We start from the raw sequence: 19,680 nt of genomic DNA, 5'->3' as shown, positions 1-19,680 counted from the left end.
ATCGAGCCCAGCATCGGGCTCCCTGCTCAGCGGGGAGTCTGCTTCTCCCTCTCCCTGCCGCTCCCCCCTGCTCGTGCTCTCTCCCTCTCAAATAAATAAATAAAATCTTTAAAAAAATACTTAAAAAAAAAACCCTTAGAATAAAAAGCTCCTCTCGGAAAAAAAAAAAAAAAAGAAGGCAAAAGTGACCTGCAAAGCAGCTTCCTTCAATCAGTATAGGTTAAGAAGAGTGAGCTCTGTTTTCTTCAACTTCTCTGAAACATTCATATAAGACTTTCATTTTCTAAGTACAGAAAGTGACCAAAAAAATAAAGGTACTGTCTTGAGGTCAGAGGAGAGTCAGAAGTATAATGTAAGTCACCATACTACCAGGATGAATTCATTCTCTGCTAGAAAAACGTAAGAACATTTCTACACATGACTTTGTGGTAATGGGAAAGATTCTATATACATATATACACATCTATACATAGAGAAGTGTTTAATATATAAATATTTTGAAGTGGCTATATGGATATTTACTATCACAGACCAACCCTGACCCTGACACTGACTTTGAACAAGTTCATAATAGAGAAGTTTGCTTTCTCTTTAGAATGGGGCTTAATGAATCTCTTACAGCAATACTGGTCAAAAACACATTAGAGCAATCCGATGTTACCAGTACCCAATAAAAAACAGGGCACTTTTGAGCACATGTCCTATGCAGTCCCTGACTGTCAGGGGACTCTAGTCTAGCTAGTTGTAGCAAAAATAAAGGCTAACCACCAAAAGATTTAAATAACAAACATGGATCCCAGAGACCATTTCTAGGGAGTCACCTGGAACAAGCCAAAACTAAGCGGCTAAAACACAAAGGGGGGCGCGGGAAGCGGGGGGGTACTCTCTCCATCACTGAGGACACATTAATGGAGCACCTCCTGTGTACCAGTGCCGAGAGAAGAGACGGCCACCTGTTCAAGGAGCCCTGGCGAGTGGGACAGAACAGCAGGTGAATGCCTCTGTGCCCTGGCGGGGCTATTACAGAAATAAGTACAAGATGCTGGGGGAGGGGGGCCCCTCACCTGGAGGTAGGAGATGAAAATGACAGACTAGGGTGGCGTTGCAGAAAAGGGAGAAATGCAACAGGAGCTGCAGAGGGTTAGTAAGTGCATAGCAAGCACCCTGGGCTGGAGGTGGGAAAGAAGAGGCTTTATGATCAGGAAAAAGACAAGCGCACAAAGGCGTGGGGTTATGAGAAAGGGGAGGAGGTCCAGGTTTTGGAAGAAGTTCAGCGTAACTTGAGGAGAGTCTACCCGGAGCCTGGCAGGGAGAGAGGCTGGAAAGGTAGGCAGGAGCCGCGGAGGGCAGGCCGGGTTTCTCAGGCCACTGTTAGTACGGAAGCGTTGGTCCCATGAGCCGACCCTTGCAAAGGGTCTCATAGAACGCTGCTTCCTTGGCATGTCGGTGTTCATTTCTCAAAATATGGGTCTCATGGTCAAGTAAGTCTGAAAATGTTGGATCAGGCCCCGTTAAACCTGTCTTTTGACCTCAGGAAATGTCAGAGCCCAATAATGAGCTGATGTATGTGAGACTCTCCATAAAACCCAGGACACGCTGCAAACCTATTTGACCATAGAACCCACTCTACCTGGGGAGCAGCAAGAGGGGCTCATGTGCTTTGGGGCTCACTCTGGGAGATGCTATGGGAGGAGGGGGACTTGAACAGGTGGAAGTAGATGGAAGATGAGAGCAAATACAACTTCCTCAAGAGAGACCACTTGTTTGTTCTGAATGAAAATCGTTAAGCATTAGTCACACAAGTTCAGAAAATGCTTACTTGACACCTGGATGCCCCTCTGGAAGCCTTCATATAAGGTTCTGACATCATCGTAAAAATACACCAAGGGCTCATCGCTATCCAGTAGCGGGGATCTCCGAGCACCATCGCTACCCTGTGGAAAGAGACAGATGCATGAGCACGTTAAGAGGAAAATGTTAAAAATAAAAAGCCTAACGTGCATGCCCACCAGGCCCTCCATAGGGCCCCTGTGGGGGAGCTGCTCAGTATTTGTTGAACGAACGGAAGTGCAGGATTTGCTAAGAGAACTCATTTGTCTGGGGTCAAGTGCAAGCTTCAGAGAATCAAGGCTAAAACCAAACAGCTATCAGAGGGTCCCAGGGGTCTGGCTGGATAAGGCGAAGAGAGCAGGAAGACTGGAAACCTGCGACCAACACACGTGCCTTGAGCATCCTCAGACCTCCACCATCAATGGCCCAGGAGTCCAAGGTTGCATCAGCTCGCACGGAAATGACACACCATTCGCTTTTACTTCTATCATGTTATGTATGTTCCTTTTGAGATTACTGCCACTGTTTTATCTCTGTGTCAACAGCAATCTAACCTGTTAGGAACTTCTGATTCTCCGGGGAAATCAGATGAGGATACAAGAACTTCTGGTACTACAGGAAAGGACCATTCACAAGTGGGAGACATCGTTTCTAGCATGAGGTTTGAAGAAAGCAGAGAGGAAACCCTTCACGAAGAAGGAGCAAAGGCTGGGTCTCAGAGAGCAGAGTCTGAGCACACAGAGCTGATGGAGAAATGGGATGCATTCCAGGGGGAAGAACCAACATGGAGACCCTTTATAGGTCATGACCACCAGATAGATTTTGACGTATCCTTTTTCTTCTTCTTCTGTTTTTCATTTGTTTGTTTGTTTTGTTTTTAGGATTTAGGTAAGATTCTTCATATTTCCTCCTACAAGCTCTCTTCCCAACCAATTTATCATATATGTACTTCAAAAAAAGCAACAGTACAGAAGTATTTTTTTTTTAAGATTTTATTTATTTATTTGAGAGAGAGAGAATGAGAGACAGAGAGCATGAGAGGGAGGAGGGTCAGAGGGAGAAGCAGACTCCCTGCCGAGCAGGGAGCCCGATGCGGGACTCGATCCCGGGACTCCAGGATCATGACCTGAGCCGAAGGCAGTCGCTTAACCAACTGAGCCACCCAGGCGCCCCAGTACAGAAGTATTTTAAGAAAAAAAAAAAAAATGACTAGCCCCTATTATCAGTTCGATGAGTTCTTTCCAGACTTTTTTCTATGCTTTACATTTATATAAACTCTTTCATTATCTACAATGTACTAAATAGGTGTTTGACACTTGATCTAAAGCTAATCATCATTTTCTGGAATAAATATCACCCAATGATACATGTTACTCATCCTCACAGTCTTCTCTATCTTGACAGACACTTTCTAATACCTGCAGCCATGATTCCAAACATGATTATTAATTATAACACACTACTTAATAAAGCAGAGAAGTTATTCTTTGTGTGCGCAATGGTGGGAAAATCTCTGCTCTGTAGAATCATGCATTATTATTACCTAATCTCTGAGTCTTATTTGCTTGTCTGCAAAATGGGGATCCCATGTGTCCATGTCCAGGGTTGTCTTTAGCTAAACAAAATTGGTCCTATCAAATAGGTCCTATAAAATATGTAGAATACTACTCAGATACCCTGTGATGTGCCCTAACTATAATGTGAGTCCTGCTTAGCCTGGATCTTTTCTCCAACAAATACTCGGATTAAAATTCAGAAGCAATTTTGTGGCTTTACCATAAGCACTGGAAGCCTTTTCAACCCAGGAAGCCACCCACCAAAAAGAGCCAGGGTATCACGGCTAAGGTAGGAGAAAAAGGAGCAAGGGATGGAGTGACAGAAAATGGGAAAGAGAAAAAAGCTAAGAAAAGAGGTACACCCGGTAGAGAGGAGCGGACTCTGCAGTAAGTAACGGCCTGCTGCCCATTGGTCCAGCCCAGCCCACTCCGCCTAGCAAGCATGGCCAGGAGGCACAGGCAGCCTGGTAGCCCAGACAGGTCCTCATGGCCTCAGCTTAGGAATGGGCTCTCCTCCACCTCTCGTCCTGACGCTCGATATCACTTGCATGGTATCACTCAGGGGTTTCTCTGCAAAAGCAATGCTGTCCTCGCCAAGTATTCCACTGAGAACTCCTACAGCTGTCAGTGGGGTGGAGGGGAATCAGGTGAGTAAGACACAGAGCTTTTCCCGAAGGAACCCAAGTGACTCTTATCCTTACATCCCCAGAGGGGCTCCACGGCACACTGGTTGAGGCAAGAGTGCTCAGGAAGTCAGAATGAACAGACAGGAGTAGCCCGGAATCTGGAGCACAGGCTCGTCCTCGAGCCAAGCTCCCCGAAGGATGGTCTGGGGAACACCAGGCCCTTCTAAGGAAAGCAAATTAGCTCGCCCTTCACCAGATCTACTGAATCAGAAACTCTGGGAGTGTTATCCAGCAGTGCAGCAAGCCCTCCAGGGGATTCTGGAGCATGCTGAAGTGAGAACCACTCACTGGGGACATTAAGGTCCCAGCAGGAAAGTAGTGAAAATTGGAATCATGCTTCAGAAAGAAATCTACAAGAAGCGAGTAAGCAGCATGAAGAATGGCATGGAGGGAAAAGGACTAGAGAAAAATGTACTCATGTGGGCCTGGGTGAGCGCAGTGGCAATGGGAATGGGGAGAAGGGTGACACTAGAAGTAGGAAGGGTTAATGAATGGGGTCTGGCCAGTCACTGGGTCTAAAGGAGGTCTAAAAATAGCAGTTCCATTTAATCAAAAATAGAAGACTGGGCATGGGCACCAGGTTTGTGAAGAGCGTCAGTTTAGCTTTGGATATATGGAGACCATATCCCTTTCAAGATAGTAGGTCAACCTTCCAATTCCTATTTTGAGAATCGCTGCTCTAGAGTATAATCTTATAACAAACTTTTGGTTAAATAATTCTTTGGCTAAGGTTAATTTTTTGGTGGTATACAATCCTCAAAACTGAGAAACAGGGAGGCAAAACAGCCAAATCCAAGTTAAAGAAGTTAATTATATCCCAAACAGCCATCCTCTTGACAAAGTAACCTGAAGACAAGATATTTATTATTATTCTAATTAGCAATTAGAATATTTAGCAAAGGTTTGAGGATGAAGCAATAAATGAACTCTATGCCAAAAAGGTACACCGTTTAAGGAATAGGTGAAACCGGGTAAAAAGTCACACTCACTTACTTGTAATATACTCTGTAATTTCAAGAGAAGAGTCTGAATGAAAGGGGAGGGGGGGCACTAAGCAAGATTTGTGCTTTGAAATTTGTTGTTCTATGAAATGATCACATGTTCCCCTGAAGCAGCATCATTTTTGATGTGCATATGTGCTATTCTTCCCGAACAAAATGCTATTTGTATACGCTGGGTATTAGCACCTTAATTATACCTACAAAGGGGAGGGACTGCACTCTGAGTGTTGGGAATCACAGCTAAAACAACCGAGCTCAAATGTCTATATGTGCTACAAATCGAGCCATTTCAAAAGGAGGGCATTCCGGATAAAGAAGATGTGGTCTATATATACAATGGAATATTATGCAGCCATCAAAAGGAATGAGATCTTGCCATTTGCAACGACGTGGATGGAACTGGAGGGTATTATGTTGAGTGAAATAAGTCAAACAGAGAAAGACATGTATCATATGATCTCACTGATATGAGGAATTCTTAATTGCAGGAAACAAACTGAGAGTTGCTGGAGTGGGGGGTGGGGTGGGAGGGATGGGGTGGCTGGGTGATAGACACTGGGGAGGGTATGTGCTATGGTGAGCGCTATGAATCGTGCAAGACTGTTGAATCTCAGATCTGTACCTCTGAAACAAATAATGTAATATATGTTAAGAAGAAAAAAAAAAGAAGAAGATAGCAGGAGGGGAAGAATGAAGGGGTGGAAATCGGAGGGGGAGAGGAACGATGAGAGACGAAAGACTCTGAAAAACAAACTGAGGGTTCTAGAGGGGAGGGGGGTGGGAGGATGGGTTAGCCTGGTGGTGGGTATTGAGGAGGGCACATTCTGCATGGAGCACTGGGTGTTGTGCACAAACAATGAATCATGGAACACTTCATCTAAAACTAATGATGTAATGTATGGGGATTAACATAAGAATAAAATAAAATAAAATAAAATAATAAAAAAAAAAAGGAGGGCATTCCATTACTGGGTCATGCAAGTGCATGTCACTATTTCTAGGAACACCTACTTAAATGAAAAAAAAAAAAAAACTTCTGGACTTCTGATATAACCTACAGATGGAGGGTAGAGGCCGGGGTTTCAATTCTGCTCAAGAAACAGGAAGAGCGGGGTTCCTGGGTGGCTCAGTTGGTTGGGCATCTGCCTTCTGCTGGGGTAGTGATCCCAGGGTTCTGGGATCGAGCCCCGTGGAGCGGAGGGTGTCCCTGCTCAGCGGGGGGCCTGCTTCTCCCTCTCCCTCTGCCTCTCTCCCCGGCTTGTGCTCTCTTTCTCTGTCAAATAAATAAATAATAAACAAACAAATAAATAAATGAAAGAAAGAAAGAAACAGGGAGAGGTAAGCAGACAACCCCAATTAAACGTGCAGGAAATCAGTCAGTAAGATCGAGTGACAAGGAGGATTATGCTATACACTTCTTTAATGTGGTTTTAGAGTTTTTCCAATTTAAAAAATTAGAGAAGATCGTGAGTCAAACACACTATGATCACATCAGTGGTCCTGAGTCCATTCGGCAACATCTATATAAGCTAAGGTCCCTCTTGAGGTCAGTCTCCCAACGTGAGCTGAATTAGGACATGAAAGTTCAAGTTCCACGTGGGGCCAGTAAGGGCAGGACCACAGCGGACATCTGCATATCCGTGGTTCCCAAGACCAGAACCTTTGCCAATATGGGCCCTTGCTCCCGCTTTCTGAAAGTTCACTTTATGACACTTGACCTTTATGAAAGACCCACATTAGTAGTACCTGTTTTCACTAACCAGACGAAATCTGAAGAGGAGTTTTGCGTTAATGCGAAGAGGAGTTTTGCGTTCATGCAAAAAGGAGTTTTGTGTTTACGTAGGTCTTTTGTAAAACGGAAGTGGCATAACTTGAACTTTTGGAAAGTGGGGGACACTCTTGCTTTATGCCATTTAGGCTTACAAAAGCTTTCATAGGGGCGCTCTACTTTGGGATAGCAGGGGAAACCTATATTTGATAAAAAGGACTCTTGATGGTGAGAGTCATTTTGTGCACTCTCATATTTAAATGCCAAAAGGGAATTACATCCTTGAGGATTTCTGGGGGATAGAAAGATCCAGGCTTTATAAACCGGTCTCGTTCCTCTCAGTCTAGAAAATGGGTATCTGCAGGCCATGACATTCAAGTTCCTCTTGTGTTACTACTGTTTACTCCTGCAGGGGGGGGAGGGGCAAGAAGTGGGAGGGAGACAAGGCAGGCAAGGAGAATGTGTAACTTGTAAGGAAGCTGTTGAAGATGTGGCTGGATTTTAATGTTAAATCCATCTCCAGGGGGAAAAGCAGCGGGTAGAATCACAGTCCTGGGGGCATGGGCACGGGATTTTTTTGTTGGCTTTTTTTTTTTTTTTCTGTTGCCAATATGTTCCATGTGAAATATTCTTCCCAGTACTTATATTTTTACATGCATCTTACCCTGCCCAGAACACCACTGTCTGCTTCTCAGGCACAAAAACCACTCTTCCATCCAGTGACCTCTTAGAGAGACTCCCTGGCCATCGATTCTCATTTCCAGCAACGCTACATCTTTGTTATATGAGCCAGGGCCTTTAAAGGCCAGCCAGTCGGTGACTTTCCCAACCATACTTCCCGAACGCGAACAGACAAAACACACTTAGACTCCCCATGATATGCTGAACTGTCTATGTCCCAGGATAACAGGGAACCCTCAGGTTCACGGCTCATGCTCACCATTGAACTAGCTGACTTCCCGAGATCCTTTATGCTGAGGGAGGAAAGAAAGGGCAGAACCACCACATCACAATCAGTGCTGGGTTCTGTCATCTGAATGCAGGAAAGCTGGAAGCTAAGTGAGTATTTCCTGAGCGCCTCTTACAGACCAGGGGCTCTTCAGGTGAGAAAACAGCCCCAGGGCAAGGCTTTGGCAGGACATCTAAAATGTCCTGGACCGAGCTCCGTGGACATCTGGTATGGTAAGAGGTTTTTGTGAATCCTGAGCAGGTTCAAACTCACCCACATACCGCTCATCTCTACCTTCGAGGAGCCAGGCCCAGATCACCGGGGGCCGACTCGGTTATTTGGTTCTTCAACACTTTCCTCTAATCCTCAGAAGGGCTTCCATTTCAACCCCCCTCCCCAGTTTCCTACTTCCTGAGCCCCCGCTATCCCAAGGGGAAGATGTGCTTCGGTGGGGATCGGGGGCTGGCACGGCACTTAGAAACTATAGTTCTGTGCCCCCAAGCCCATTTCAATGTCATCACCAGGGCAAACCAGCCAACCACCAAAGGGAAAATAGCAGCCTCCCACCTCCACGAGAGGGAAGAAAGTCTGGAAGCCACCAAATCCAAAACCCACAAACACACATTGTGCCAGCAAAACAAAACTGCCTACAGCATCTCTACATGCCTGCCATTTAGAATATGCGAGACATTCTGCTCCACTTTTGACTATTCTAAAGGGAACCAGTGTCTTTCTTATCCATGGTTGGCCTTCTAGACACGAATGTGAGAAGCAGGGATTTTTGTCGAGAGGCTCAGAAAGTTGGTATTTGTCATTTGGCACGAGTTGACCCTGCCTGGGTGCAGGCTATTTGTAAACTTAAATAAATATTCCAGCACATACTTCTGTCATTTATAAATATATACGTTCCCTGCTTAACGAAGCCTCTGAGAGGCAGCATCCTTTGTACAAAATCAAATTGCATTGTCAGACCTGCTTTACCGTATTCCTATTAAGTGAACGGATTAAGCTTTTACTGCCCAGTTAAATGGAACCGAGGAACAAATCTTTCTAAAACAATCATCTTTCTTTCTTTGAATTCCTAAAGGCAGCTACTTGATATCCTCTGTGGCCCGGTCTTGGCAGGGAGATCAGAAACTCTGCCTTCAGTTCTCTGTCATGCCTGTCCTTCGCTGTTGTGCCCACTCACCCACCCACCACTGCCCCGTGACCAGCACCACCTCATTCAAATCCCTAGTCACTTTCAATTAGTAGATGAGCCTAAAAACATATAGAAGCTCAGTTAAGTTTCCTACAACGTGAGTGTAGTTAAGAAAAAGTAATCAGCAAGGTTTTTCATGCTTGGTCATTAAGAAGCCTGTAGAGTCTTAGAAGAGGTGCTAAAGTTACGGCAAGGTATGAGAATGCTGATGTTTGCACACTCCCAGAATAATACGTCTAAACAAAAACACCCCTCCAAATACATTCCCTCCATCCACTCCCACTGCCCCAACTGCTAGGACTGCTTGTTGAAAATGCCCTCAGATGCCATAACGCTTCAGAAAAAATGTGTCTGAAAACTCTCTGAACACCACAGCAGCCAAGCTGCTAGGGATAAGATTAAAAAGGCAAATCTTAAAAAAAAAAAAAAAAAGAAAGGCAAATCTTTGCATACATCTTTGTTGACCACACACCCCGTTATTTTGCCATCAGGTGAGAAAACAGCCCCAGGGCAAGGCTTTGGCAGGACATCTAAAATGTCCTGGATCCAGCTCCGTGGACATCCACGGAGTGGATGGGGAGTCGGGGGAAGCATGGGGAGTGGGGGGAAGCATGGGCAGTGGGGGAATACTGACCAGACACCTGCAATTACAAACGGCAAGTAAATGAAGGTTAATGCCCCCAAACAGGGATTTACACAATTATCTGTACATTAAATATATACAATTTACACATTATTGACAGGTTTGAAGCCAGCGATCAAACCAGGAGATTCTCTGGAAGTCCCACCCAGACTTCTAGTCGACCGTTCCAAGTCTTCCCAGGGATGAGAATTCTGTTTTTATTTAGGTTTCTATTTACAAGTGACTGCAGAAACAACTAGACTGTTCCTAATACTCCTCCCTTCCTCTTCACGCTCCCCTGCGACCTCCCACCGGGTTCAAATTCATGAGTCTAACACCCCCTCTTACAGGTGCTCTGCCACAGACCGCCAGAAAGGCGGCCATGCTTCCACCATCTGAACGCACCTGCCCTTCCCAGACAATGTCTCTTCCTGCTCTGCCCTGGCAGCTCCCACGCGGACCCTCCCTGCACCTCTGCCTCATGGCCGAGTTTGCCCCCGCCCCACTGGAAAACAGCGCCCCCACTCGGAACCAGCCCCAGCCATTCAAGTCCAGCGCAGTGCCATTCTTTGCCTTTTGTTTCTTCCAGCTTTACTGAGGTGTCATTGATAAAACCGTGAGGCCCCTAGAGTGGACCCAGAGTGTTGCCTACAGTGTGAAAAGATTCTCGCCATGGAGTCGTTAACATCTCATCACCTCAGAATTTACATTATTTTTTCATTTTTCGGTGAAAACACTTCAGTCCTCCTCTCTTAGCGAATTTCAATTGTACAGTGCAGTGTTCTCAACCACGGTCGCCATGTTGTAGGTGAGCGCCACGTTGTAGGTGAGCGCCTCAGGCCTTGCTCAGGGGGCAGCTGAAAGTTTGGGCCTCCAGCCCCAGGCAACCCCCCTTCTCCTCACTGCTTCTGTGAGTCAACTTCTTTGGGTCATTTTCACTCTCTGGATTGCCGATGTCATGACCCCAGAGGCAGGCCGTTTGTCTGTGCAAGTCCCATGCGAGTCTTCGTCAAGACCTAAAACCACGCTATCTGTGGCGCATTGGTTCACAGGCCAGATGTGTCACATTTAGTTTGCTCCTTTCAGAGTTCTTATGGGAGAATGAACCAGAGTTCTGGCTCGAGGGCAGGAGTCCTTGGTGGTACTGCCCTCTGGCCTGTAAACTGCAGGAGGCCAGCGGCCTCTTCTTCCCAGGGATTGTGCACACATTACTTGGCCGACGTTCAAGTGCTTCTTAATGGATGTCTGTCAAATCATTACTCTGTGACTCACGGAGGATGAAATCCAGAGTGTCACATCCTCCATAAGAGACCATCTGGAGTACGGGATTAAAATGCTACGGCAAGCTGCTAACCGTATATAGCCCACCATGTGGACGGGTCAATCCCAAGCTCTCATGCTGAAGGAGGAGCCAGCCATCATGCGCCTGAAGGTCACTAGCTCACCTGGTGTGAAAGTCATCTAACTTAGACAAGATGACTGACGCCCAAAGAACTGGTTCTGCATCTTGAAAGATATGAACCCACACTAGAACCAAGGAGCCATAACTAACAAGTTTAAACAGTGAATCTGTTACAGACTAATTGGTTTAGTTGACAAAGGTAAATTTGAAATGAAGTTCTGATATTCTTAAAATGAAGTCTCAGAAAGGCTATGGATTTATTGGTATAAAAAAGTTTTTGGGGGGCGCCTGGGTGGCTCAGTCGGTTAAGAGTCTGCCTTCAGCTTGGGTCATGATCTCGAGGTCCTGGGATCAAGACCAGCCTTAGCTCCCTGCTCAGCGGGGAGTCTGCTTCTCCCTCCCCCTCGGCCCCTCCCCCTGCTTGTGCGCTCGCTTGCATGAATAAATAAAATCTTAAAAAAAACACAAACTTTTTGCACCCTACAATTTACTTCCTTCTCTAATATTTAAAAACAAAGCAAATAAGTCTTCGTCAAGACTTAAAACCACGCTATCTGTGGGTTTTCATTTAAGTACATTATAATCTAGCAGTAGTTACCCAAAATCTTTCCATCTTAATTTGACAAGTAAGCTATCTCAAGGCCTATCTCTCACTGCTTAAAGGAATTCTCATATTCTTTCTACTACCTCCTTCAGCAATTACAATGATTCCTTTTTATACTTTGGAATGGTTTGTTGCCTTGATCCCTTAAACTCTGGTAGGTGGGCCTATGACCGCATTAGCACCAAGTTTTGCTCTGACCCCATCTATTTCCAACCTGGTGCAGGGTCAGAGGAGGAGGGGAGGCAGAAGCTCACCAGAAGTCCACTTTTGCTGCTAGCTCAGTTCCATGTTCCCAGCCCCGGGCCTCACTCCCATCCCATCCTTGATGGTGTCTGATCCCACACCCAACCTGTGCGGGAAGCTCAGACTCTATTCTTCTATTACCTGTTCCTTTTCTTCCTTCCATTCCATCACTACCTGCAGACTCATTTGCCTGCAATACCCATTTTCAGAAGAGGCTGCTTCTGGGTCCAAAGGTCTAGCCACTGGCTCTTCAAATTAATGTAGATAGGGGCACCTGGGTGGCACGGTCAGTGAAGCATCTGCCTTCAGCTCAGGTCATGATCCTGGGGGTCCTGGATTGAGCCCTGCATCAGGCTCCCTGCTCTGCAGGGAGCCTGCTTCTCCCTCTCCCTCCCACTCCCCCTGCTTGTGCTCTCTCTGTCAAATAAATAAAATCTTTAAAAAAATTAATATAGACAGACCCAAACTTTCCTTATTATCCTTATTTTCCTCCTCCCCCTGCCCCTGAAAAGCCCTAGCTATAATATATAACTTTCAACTACCATAATGAAGGCAGCAGAACAGAGCTCTTGATATTCTACTAGCTGTATGATACAATTTTGCTTCTTTGGATTCAGCTGTTTTCTTGTATATAAAACATGACCGTTAAAAGAGGAGGCCTTTTCAGAAGAAGAAAACTAACATTTACTGAACACTTAGTATGGGCCAAGTGGACACTCTGCAAGTATCTATGCAGTCCGCTTAACGTCCATGAGGGAGGACAGAAACTGTCACTCCTGTTTTCCAGGAAGCTGAAGGTCAGGAAAGTCAGGGGAACGTGCCCAAAGCTGCCTGGTCTAAGCAGAGGAGCCAGGCCCAGCCTCTACCACATCTGCCGCTTCCCTGGTCCCTTCCAGCACCATCATGCTCTCCTCTGTCCCTTAGCCGCAACCACCACGGCCTGGGCCCTCACGGGTCAAGGTCGAAGGTCATCCTCACCAAGGGACATGGGGCGAAGGTCATCCTCACCAAGGGACATGGGGATCTCAGGCAACAGGCAGAGGCAAGCTGAAACCTGGAAACATGCACGTCACTTGTGAAAGTGATTAAGGGCCACACGGACACAGGAAAACTCGCTTCCCTCCACAGCTCAGAGTTCAGGCAGCCCTTTGGGCCCCGAAACCACAGGCATAGCCCTCTAAACTCAGTCCAGATCAAACATGCCTGAAAGTTAGGAAAGGCTTGTTGGATTCTGTTCCAAACTCCGGTTTCTCTGTCCTGTTCCGCAGCCTATGTCCTCACTGCCTTTCCTACACAGGGCTACAGCTCGAGTGCTAACATAACTTTTTTTTTTTTTAATTTTCTTCATTTGAGAGCGAGAGAAAGGGGGAGAGAGACAGAGCACAAGTAGGGGGGAAGGGCAGAGGGAGAGGGAGAAGCAGACTCCCCGCTGAGCAGGGAGCTCAATGCAGGGCTCAATCCCAGGACCCTAGGGTCATGACCTGAGCCTAAGGCAGACGCTTAACCGACTGAGCCACCCGGGAGCCCCTTTGACCCTGACTTATAAAAGGAAATGTCAGAAGCTGCAACTTATCAAGAACTTCTGTGCTGCTACTTTACGAAGGTGTAGCTTGGAATCAGCCGCTGTGAGGAGTAATGAGATGCAGCAAAACTGAAAAGTGCAGATTCCTCTCGTTTTAATATCCAGGTAAGGTTTATGGGAAAAGGAGGGTAAAAATCTGGATGCGAAATCAGGGCTGGGGCGGGGGATCAGGGTGTGGACTGGCAAATGGCACTTACTTGTTTTCAAAGTAGGAACAAAACAACATTTTATTCTGGCAATCAGTTCCTCGGACCATGCCAGATATGCTGGCTCTTCATGAATACGTAATGAAGTGAATTCAGTGCTTCCTTCTGCCATAGCAGTCCATATGACCATGCTAGCTATATAAAAGCCCCTATAATTACCAAGTATCAGAACTCAAAGCTCGTCTTAAATTCAGTATTTTAAGTTCTTTCTTAGAAATGCAAAGCAAATTTTATAACTATTCCTAAGACCTAGAAGTTCTGAAAATCAGAGCTAAATCCATTTCTATAAGCGAAGAGAAAAATCAGGAGGCCTCTCTGCGAGGTAGTGGAATTGGAGATTTTAATTTTCTTTCTGCTTATCAGTAATTTTTAATCTGTCCTACGGAGGACATGCATGCTTATTTTCCCAAGTCTCACAATGACTTTATGCTTAGCTGGAGCTTAAAAAGCACACTGTAAGCACCTCCACAATTTCTCATACAATACGTATTAGGCATTTACAGTTACTGCTAAATTATAAATATCTTAAATCTGCACTTGCCAAGTACTCTTTCCGTAGCAATGGTAATGCTACTATGAGACACCAGGTCCTCCTCCAGAAAAAAAGGAATGTCAGAAACCTCACACACATCTATTAGGAAAATTGAATTCTACTCCTTTATGGTTTGCGATTAGCTGAGGTAAAATATTAAGTCACATTCACCTTCTAAATAAGGTATAGAACCAACTTTTCTTGGCAATAATTCAGTCATTCTATTTTTACATTTTGGCATGAATTAGACTGACATATCTTCCATATATTTTAGAAGTTTCAAATTAATGAATCCAATCAATTGTCTAAAGGAAAGCAAAGAACTAAAACCCTATAAATAACAAAGAGGTACTCAATGAAGGCCAAGGCTTCATTTGAAAGGGTACCTCTCCTGCTCATGGCCATCAGCCTGGGGAGCAGGGCAGGATGGGGAAGAAGAAACATTCTTTACGTGTGTTGAAAGTTATAAATACTGAAAATCGATTCTGCCCTGGGTAGGGGAAAGCGAGAGACTACAACGCAGAGAGTAGGCCAAGAGGCCCAGCACCAGTGAGAACCTGGCTGCTTCATCTTTTCAACCCCTAATGTTTTGTACTGAAGAGATTCAGAAGGGAAGGAAGGCAGAGCCAAAGCATTAAGAAAGAATCTTTCTGAAAAGCGTCCTTAGCTTTCCCCGTGCCATCCCACCCATTCAGCCGTAATGAGGGAACACACGCTCTGGTTTCATTTTCATGACGACATGAACATGGCCTGTAATTTGCCCAAGTTCTATACAACCATGGTCTTCAACAACTCAACCTTCGATATCTCCTGAACGCCCTTGGCTTGTTCATGTCCTACCTGAAATTCTGTGGCCATGTTATTCTGGCAAGTTCCTAGCCTCACCGTTTCCTAGGCGAAATCTCAGAGTCCCTTTCAAAAACTAGGGGAGGTGTTCTAAGTATCAGGTATACCACAGATGAAATCCTTCCTTCTGGAACGTTTGTTCGACAACAATCTTCTCTGTGAGCCCTGCAGGAGCAGCAACTCTATGCCTATCCTTTCCCACTCACGGAACCCTCTGGGCCTCCTGCAGCGCCTGGCATAGGGTTGAAACTCAATAGGATTTGTGCAATGAGCCTCCTTGTGACTAAAGGGAGACACCCCACCAACAGCACCTCCTTTGTCCCTCTGCCCTATATTTTGGCCCCTACCCTCCATCTACTACCCCGTTGACAAACTTTGGTGTGTTGAGCACATTTTGGCTTACAAAGCGCCCTTGCAAACAAGTCGACTGATGTCGACCAAGATAGCACTCAACATGGGAATCCGGGGGAACACAGAGAAAATGCACACGGCAGGCAACCGGCCCCTCCACTTACCGCCACCTCCACAGACTGCATGGAGAGGTCGCATGGTGGCTTCAGGGCTTTGGGCCTCGTGGCGTACCAGAAGGTGGTGAGGGCTGCAAAAGCTCCAAAGCCCATGAGCGTGTTGGTCGGCAGCGTGCGAACGTACTGTCGGAAGTCAGCCAGCTCTGGCATTCGAAAATACCGGAACAGCTCGTGGGCTTGCATCGTCCCGTGTTGGTGGTTCCCTAAGCTGAATTCTGTCAAAAGAGAAAAATGTCACATTCCTCTCAGGAAGGCAAGACTCGTCTCCAGAATTCCCAAAGGCCAGCCATCCGGCTTGACGCCTGGCGGACCGATCAAGGCATTAAACCCACAGTCTAATGGTCCAGCTCTTTTCTTGGCTGTCAAATGTCATTTCTCTAAAAACCCTTTAGAAATTCATTTTATGTCTATCATTTTGTGTCGAGCTTCCATTCCCCACATTAAAAAGGTTTCGCTCACGAAGAATTCTTGTCACAACACGCTCAAGTGGCTTAAGTTACCACCTTCTTCCCTGATACCGTCTCTGTTCTCTTCCACCTGATCAGATACACTCAACTCTCCTTATCATGGCTAATGAGAAGAAAGGGACAGAAGTACAAATAAGCCCACACCACCTAACGGCCGTCCGCGCCTGCTTCTTTCCACGCATCTCAGAACTAGCTCCCAATGGGTAAAACACACCAACCTAAATTCCAACGTGCCTCTCACCTTCCCCATACTCTGTACCACAAAAGCAGCAATACAAATGCAAGGCAACTGTAGTTCGCTATTCTGATCAAACAATCTCCTTTATATTTCTTGAGATATTATAGCTAAAATATTATAATGATAAAAGGGTGCACATAAACTTTAAACCAACCACCAAATATCTAGAGAGAGATTGCAGCATAGTATCTGAGAAAAAGTACAGAATGGTACTTAAGATCCCAGATTCAAGAGCCAAATCCTGTCTTCCCAGCTTATTAGCTATAGGATTGGGGACACACTACTTCGCCTCCCTGAGCCTTGTTTCCCTATAAATGGAGGCTGAAAATAGTAGCAATCTCGTGGGGCTTTTATAATGACTAAATGATTTACACCGACAGCTTAGAATGGCATGGGGCACCAGAAACTGCTCAATACATTCTAGGTACTACCATTATTTCACCTACCAAGATTCTGGGATTAGTCCTGTGTGCAGAACAGGAAGGGATAGAGTTAATTAAAAACAACGCTTGCCCACAAAGAGTTTACAAACAAAATTAAGAAGCCAAAAACACACAGAAGAAAACTAGATGAAAAGCCTCACACTGTATGTTACAGACAACTTATATATACATCAATATAAAAAGTGTGCAGCACAGATAATAAATAAGAGTAATTCTAACGAGAAAACTATTGATGAAGAAGTGCTTTAAAGCGCCTTTGACAGTAAAGGGAAGGGCATCATAGTGAATGCTCTGAAGGCTTTTCTCAAAAACTGCCTGCCAACCCGCCAAGTGCTAACATTTTAGCTATCATTCAGAAGGTATTTGTGAGCTACTTATTATATGTTCTTTTAAATAGCTAGGTCACAAGGCTGAAGATAATTTTTTTTTTCAAATACAGACATCTTTACATTTCAACCTATACTATCGTTCATTTTTTTTTTAATCGAGTAGCAGAGGATTCAGCTTTCACTGGCCACCAATCCTGTAGTATATTTGCTCAGCTCAGACAGTCTTGGGCTACAACAGCTCTGTGTAGGCGCACGCACACACACACACACAGAAGAAATTTCCAGGTTTTACGTAACAGTCGAGAAGGAACAGATAAGCAAGACTTCTTCAGGTCATAATCGTGGAGACAGAGCTCCAGGACTTACAAAACCACTCACCATCTGTGCCACCCAGAGCTGACGGCTAGGTGACACGCCATGCAGCCATGCAGAGCAGAAGAGGTGGTGACAGTGGGGGTGGGAGGGGGGCTGGAGGAGCTCAGCTGCCGCTTACCGGACCTGCCAAGGTCTCTCAGGGCATTAGTCACATGCCGACTCCTGCACTGGGCTAAAGGTAACTAGCAGACAAAATTCATACTTGACTTCCCAGGAGGAGACAGGGTGGAGGATGGGCCAATGAGCAGCTGGGAGCAGAGTCACCCCACTGCTCCACCCATGGGCAGGGACAGGCATCTGCCAGTGCCAGATCTGAAAACAGACACTGTTTTCTTTCTGCTTGGCTTCCCAATAAGAAGAGACAATGGACAGAGTTTTTTTAAAAACACCAGCGAAATACATGATCAGATGTTGGGTGGTTATGTCAGACCAAGGAAGAAACAGATTGTCCGTAGTATACTCCCAGCAGATTCATTCTAGATGAATGCATAGGAACTGAGCTACTCTAGTCGGTGCCCAGGGCGGAGCACCCGGCGTGTGCCAGGCCCTGTGCCCAGCAGCCGGGAGGGTGGTGCTGATGACCCAGTGTAGGGTCTCCATGGGCAAACTGGCTGGTGGGGAAGCCACGAAATAAAGCAAGAAGCGTTACCACCAGTGGGAGCCGGGATGAGGCAAGGCCTCTGGCAGGAAGGCACGTGCGTACACTGAGACCATGAGGATAAGCAGACAAATCGAGTCCGGCCCCTTTTGGCACCGAGTGGGCAGGTTTCATAAACAGCATTGCCACCCTAAGAACGCGAAGCAAGCTGACGAGTACAATGTGCAAACCTGCCTTCCCCTCCAATCATCCCACCTTCCAGCCGTCCTCATACCCACGGCACCCCAAATCTGAAGAGGACTTTCCCACCCCTCACACACACACACACACACACACACACACACACACACACACCCCCCTGCCCTTGTCTCTTCTCTCCCACAGGTCCCTGAGGTGATTTCCATAAAACCTAGATAGTGTGAATTTGCAGGGGCTGCTCAACAGAATCCCATCTCTGCGTGAGAATACGAAATAATTCCCCCATGAGCAAATGCACTCAGAAGCTGGTGATTTTTTTTTTTTTCTATTTTAAGCATCAGCAGTAGCCAAGCTGTAGACAGCATTAGACTAAGAAAGAAAGAAAAGAAAAAGTCTATTTCTAGAGATAAGAAATAAACTAAGAGACTAAAAAACTAAGAAAGAAAACCTGGAAAAAAACAAAAACTTCAGAAAATGACTGATTTAGTAGCACCCATGCAAGAATATTTAATCTGACATGAGTCTGTAATGCTAAGGGTTTAAATCCAGCTACATTCTTATCTTTAGTGGGTAATGACAAGGTATAGCAGTTTAATTCATGCCTCTCAGTGGGCAGCCAGGTGACAGGCTGCAAACCAGCTTCACTGAACCCACCGGTTAATGCTGTGCATCAGAAAACTATAGTCCATCCAATAAAGAACTAAAGAAAATCCTTCTTTTAGATCCACGTGAAGAACAATTCGTCAACGTGAATGGAAAGCATTATAAACCTTCTCCCTTCTATGGAACTGCTATTAAGGAAAAAGTACTTGGGGTATTTAGAAATGGAGGCAGACCCACATTCAAAGAAAACTGGCCACAATAAATAGCCTTTCAAGGCTGCAGGTGAATATAAACACCACGCTTTAAGACAGTCCCCCAACAGGTCTCAAAGAAGAAGAATCAAGACTCGTACGTGCCAACACATGATTAAAAGCCAGACTGACTTTATTCTTATTCCAATGGTGTTCCCGTTGGAATATTTTTAAGATTCTTTCAAAAGCAAATTTCCACACATCCTCTCTGGATGTTTGCAGGCCAGGCAAATAACAATGCTACTGTTGGCTAAGAATATGATTCAATCGGCTTAAAGGCTTAAGCTGTCAGTATTTCTTGGTCAAGAACGCACAAGCCTGTGGGCATCTAGCTTCTCCTTCCCCGGCAGCTACTCCTGCATCTCCTTCCTCCCCACACCTACGAAAAGTGGGTTTGCTCACTCGGGTCCTGGAGTCTAAAACCACAGAATGACAGAAGACATAACAGTGGTCAGGGAAGCATGGTGCATGTCCGGGGCAAAGAACCAGAGGGAAGGATGCCTGGGCAGAAATAGCTATACGGGGCCAAGTAATAGAAACTGGATCGCATGACTCTCAGAAAATAGAAATCCTGGTACTTATCGACCCACACTTTGGGAAGCGTAGCTAGCAGCCCAACAAAC

The 19,680-nt window shown here is 45.7% G+C and overlaps 1 protein-coding gene across 4 annotated transcripts in view; it reads right to left on the bottom strand.

The window, feature by feature from the left end:
• The window catches only part of ACSL1 (acyl-CoA synthetase long chain family member 1), a 72,998-nt gene that overhangs the window by 30,376 nt on the left and 22,942 nt on the right, over positions 1–19,680 (bottom strand). For all 4 annotated transcript variants that reach the window (XM_064585697.1, XM_064585698.1, XM_064585696.1 and 1 more), the window contains 2 exons: positions 15,544–15,770; positions 1,820–1,934 (listed from right to left, as the gene is read on the bottom strand). In XM_064585697.1, the coding sequence (XP_064441767.1) occupies positions 1,820–1,934; positions 15,544–15,738 (310 nt within the window). In that variant the 5' untranslated portion in view covers positions 15,739–15,770. Of the gene's footprint in view, positions 1–1,819; positions 1,935–15,543; positions 15,771–19,680 lie in introns of those variants that run through there.

The sequence above is a fragment of the Mirounga angustirostris genome, unplaced genomic scaffold (genome assembly GCF_029215605.1).
Source record: "Mirounga angustirostris isolate CCGP_5_RB_7025 unplaced genomic scaffold, mMirAng1.0.hap1 SCAF_2, whole genome shotgun sequence".
Lineage (NCBI taxonomy): Eukaryota > Metazoa > Chordata > Mammalia > Carnivora > Phocidae > Mirounga > Mirounga angustirostris.
The sequence above is the reverse complement of the archived record's forward strand: the minus strand, read 5'-3'. Positions and strand labels throughout refer to the sequence as shown.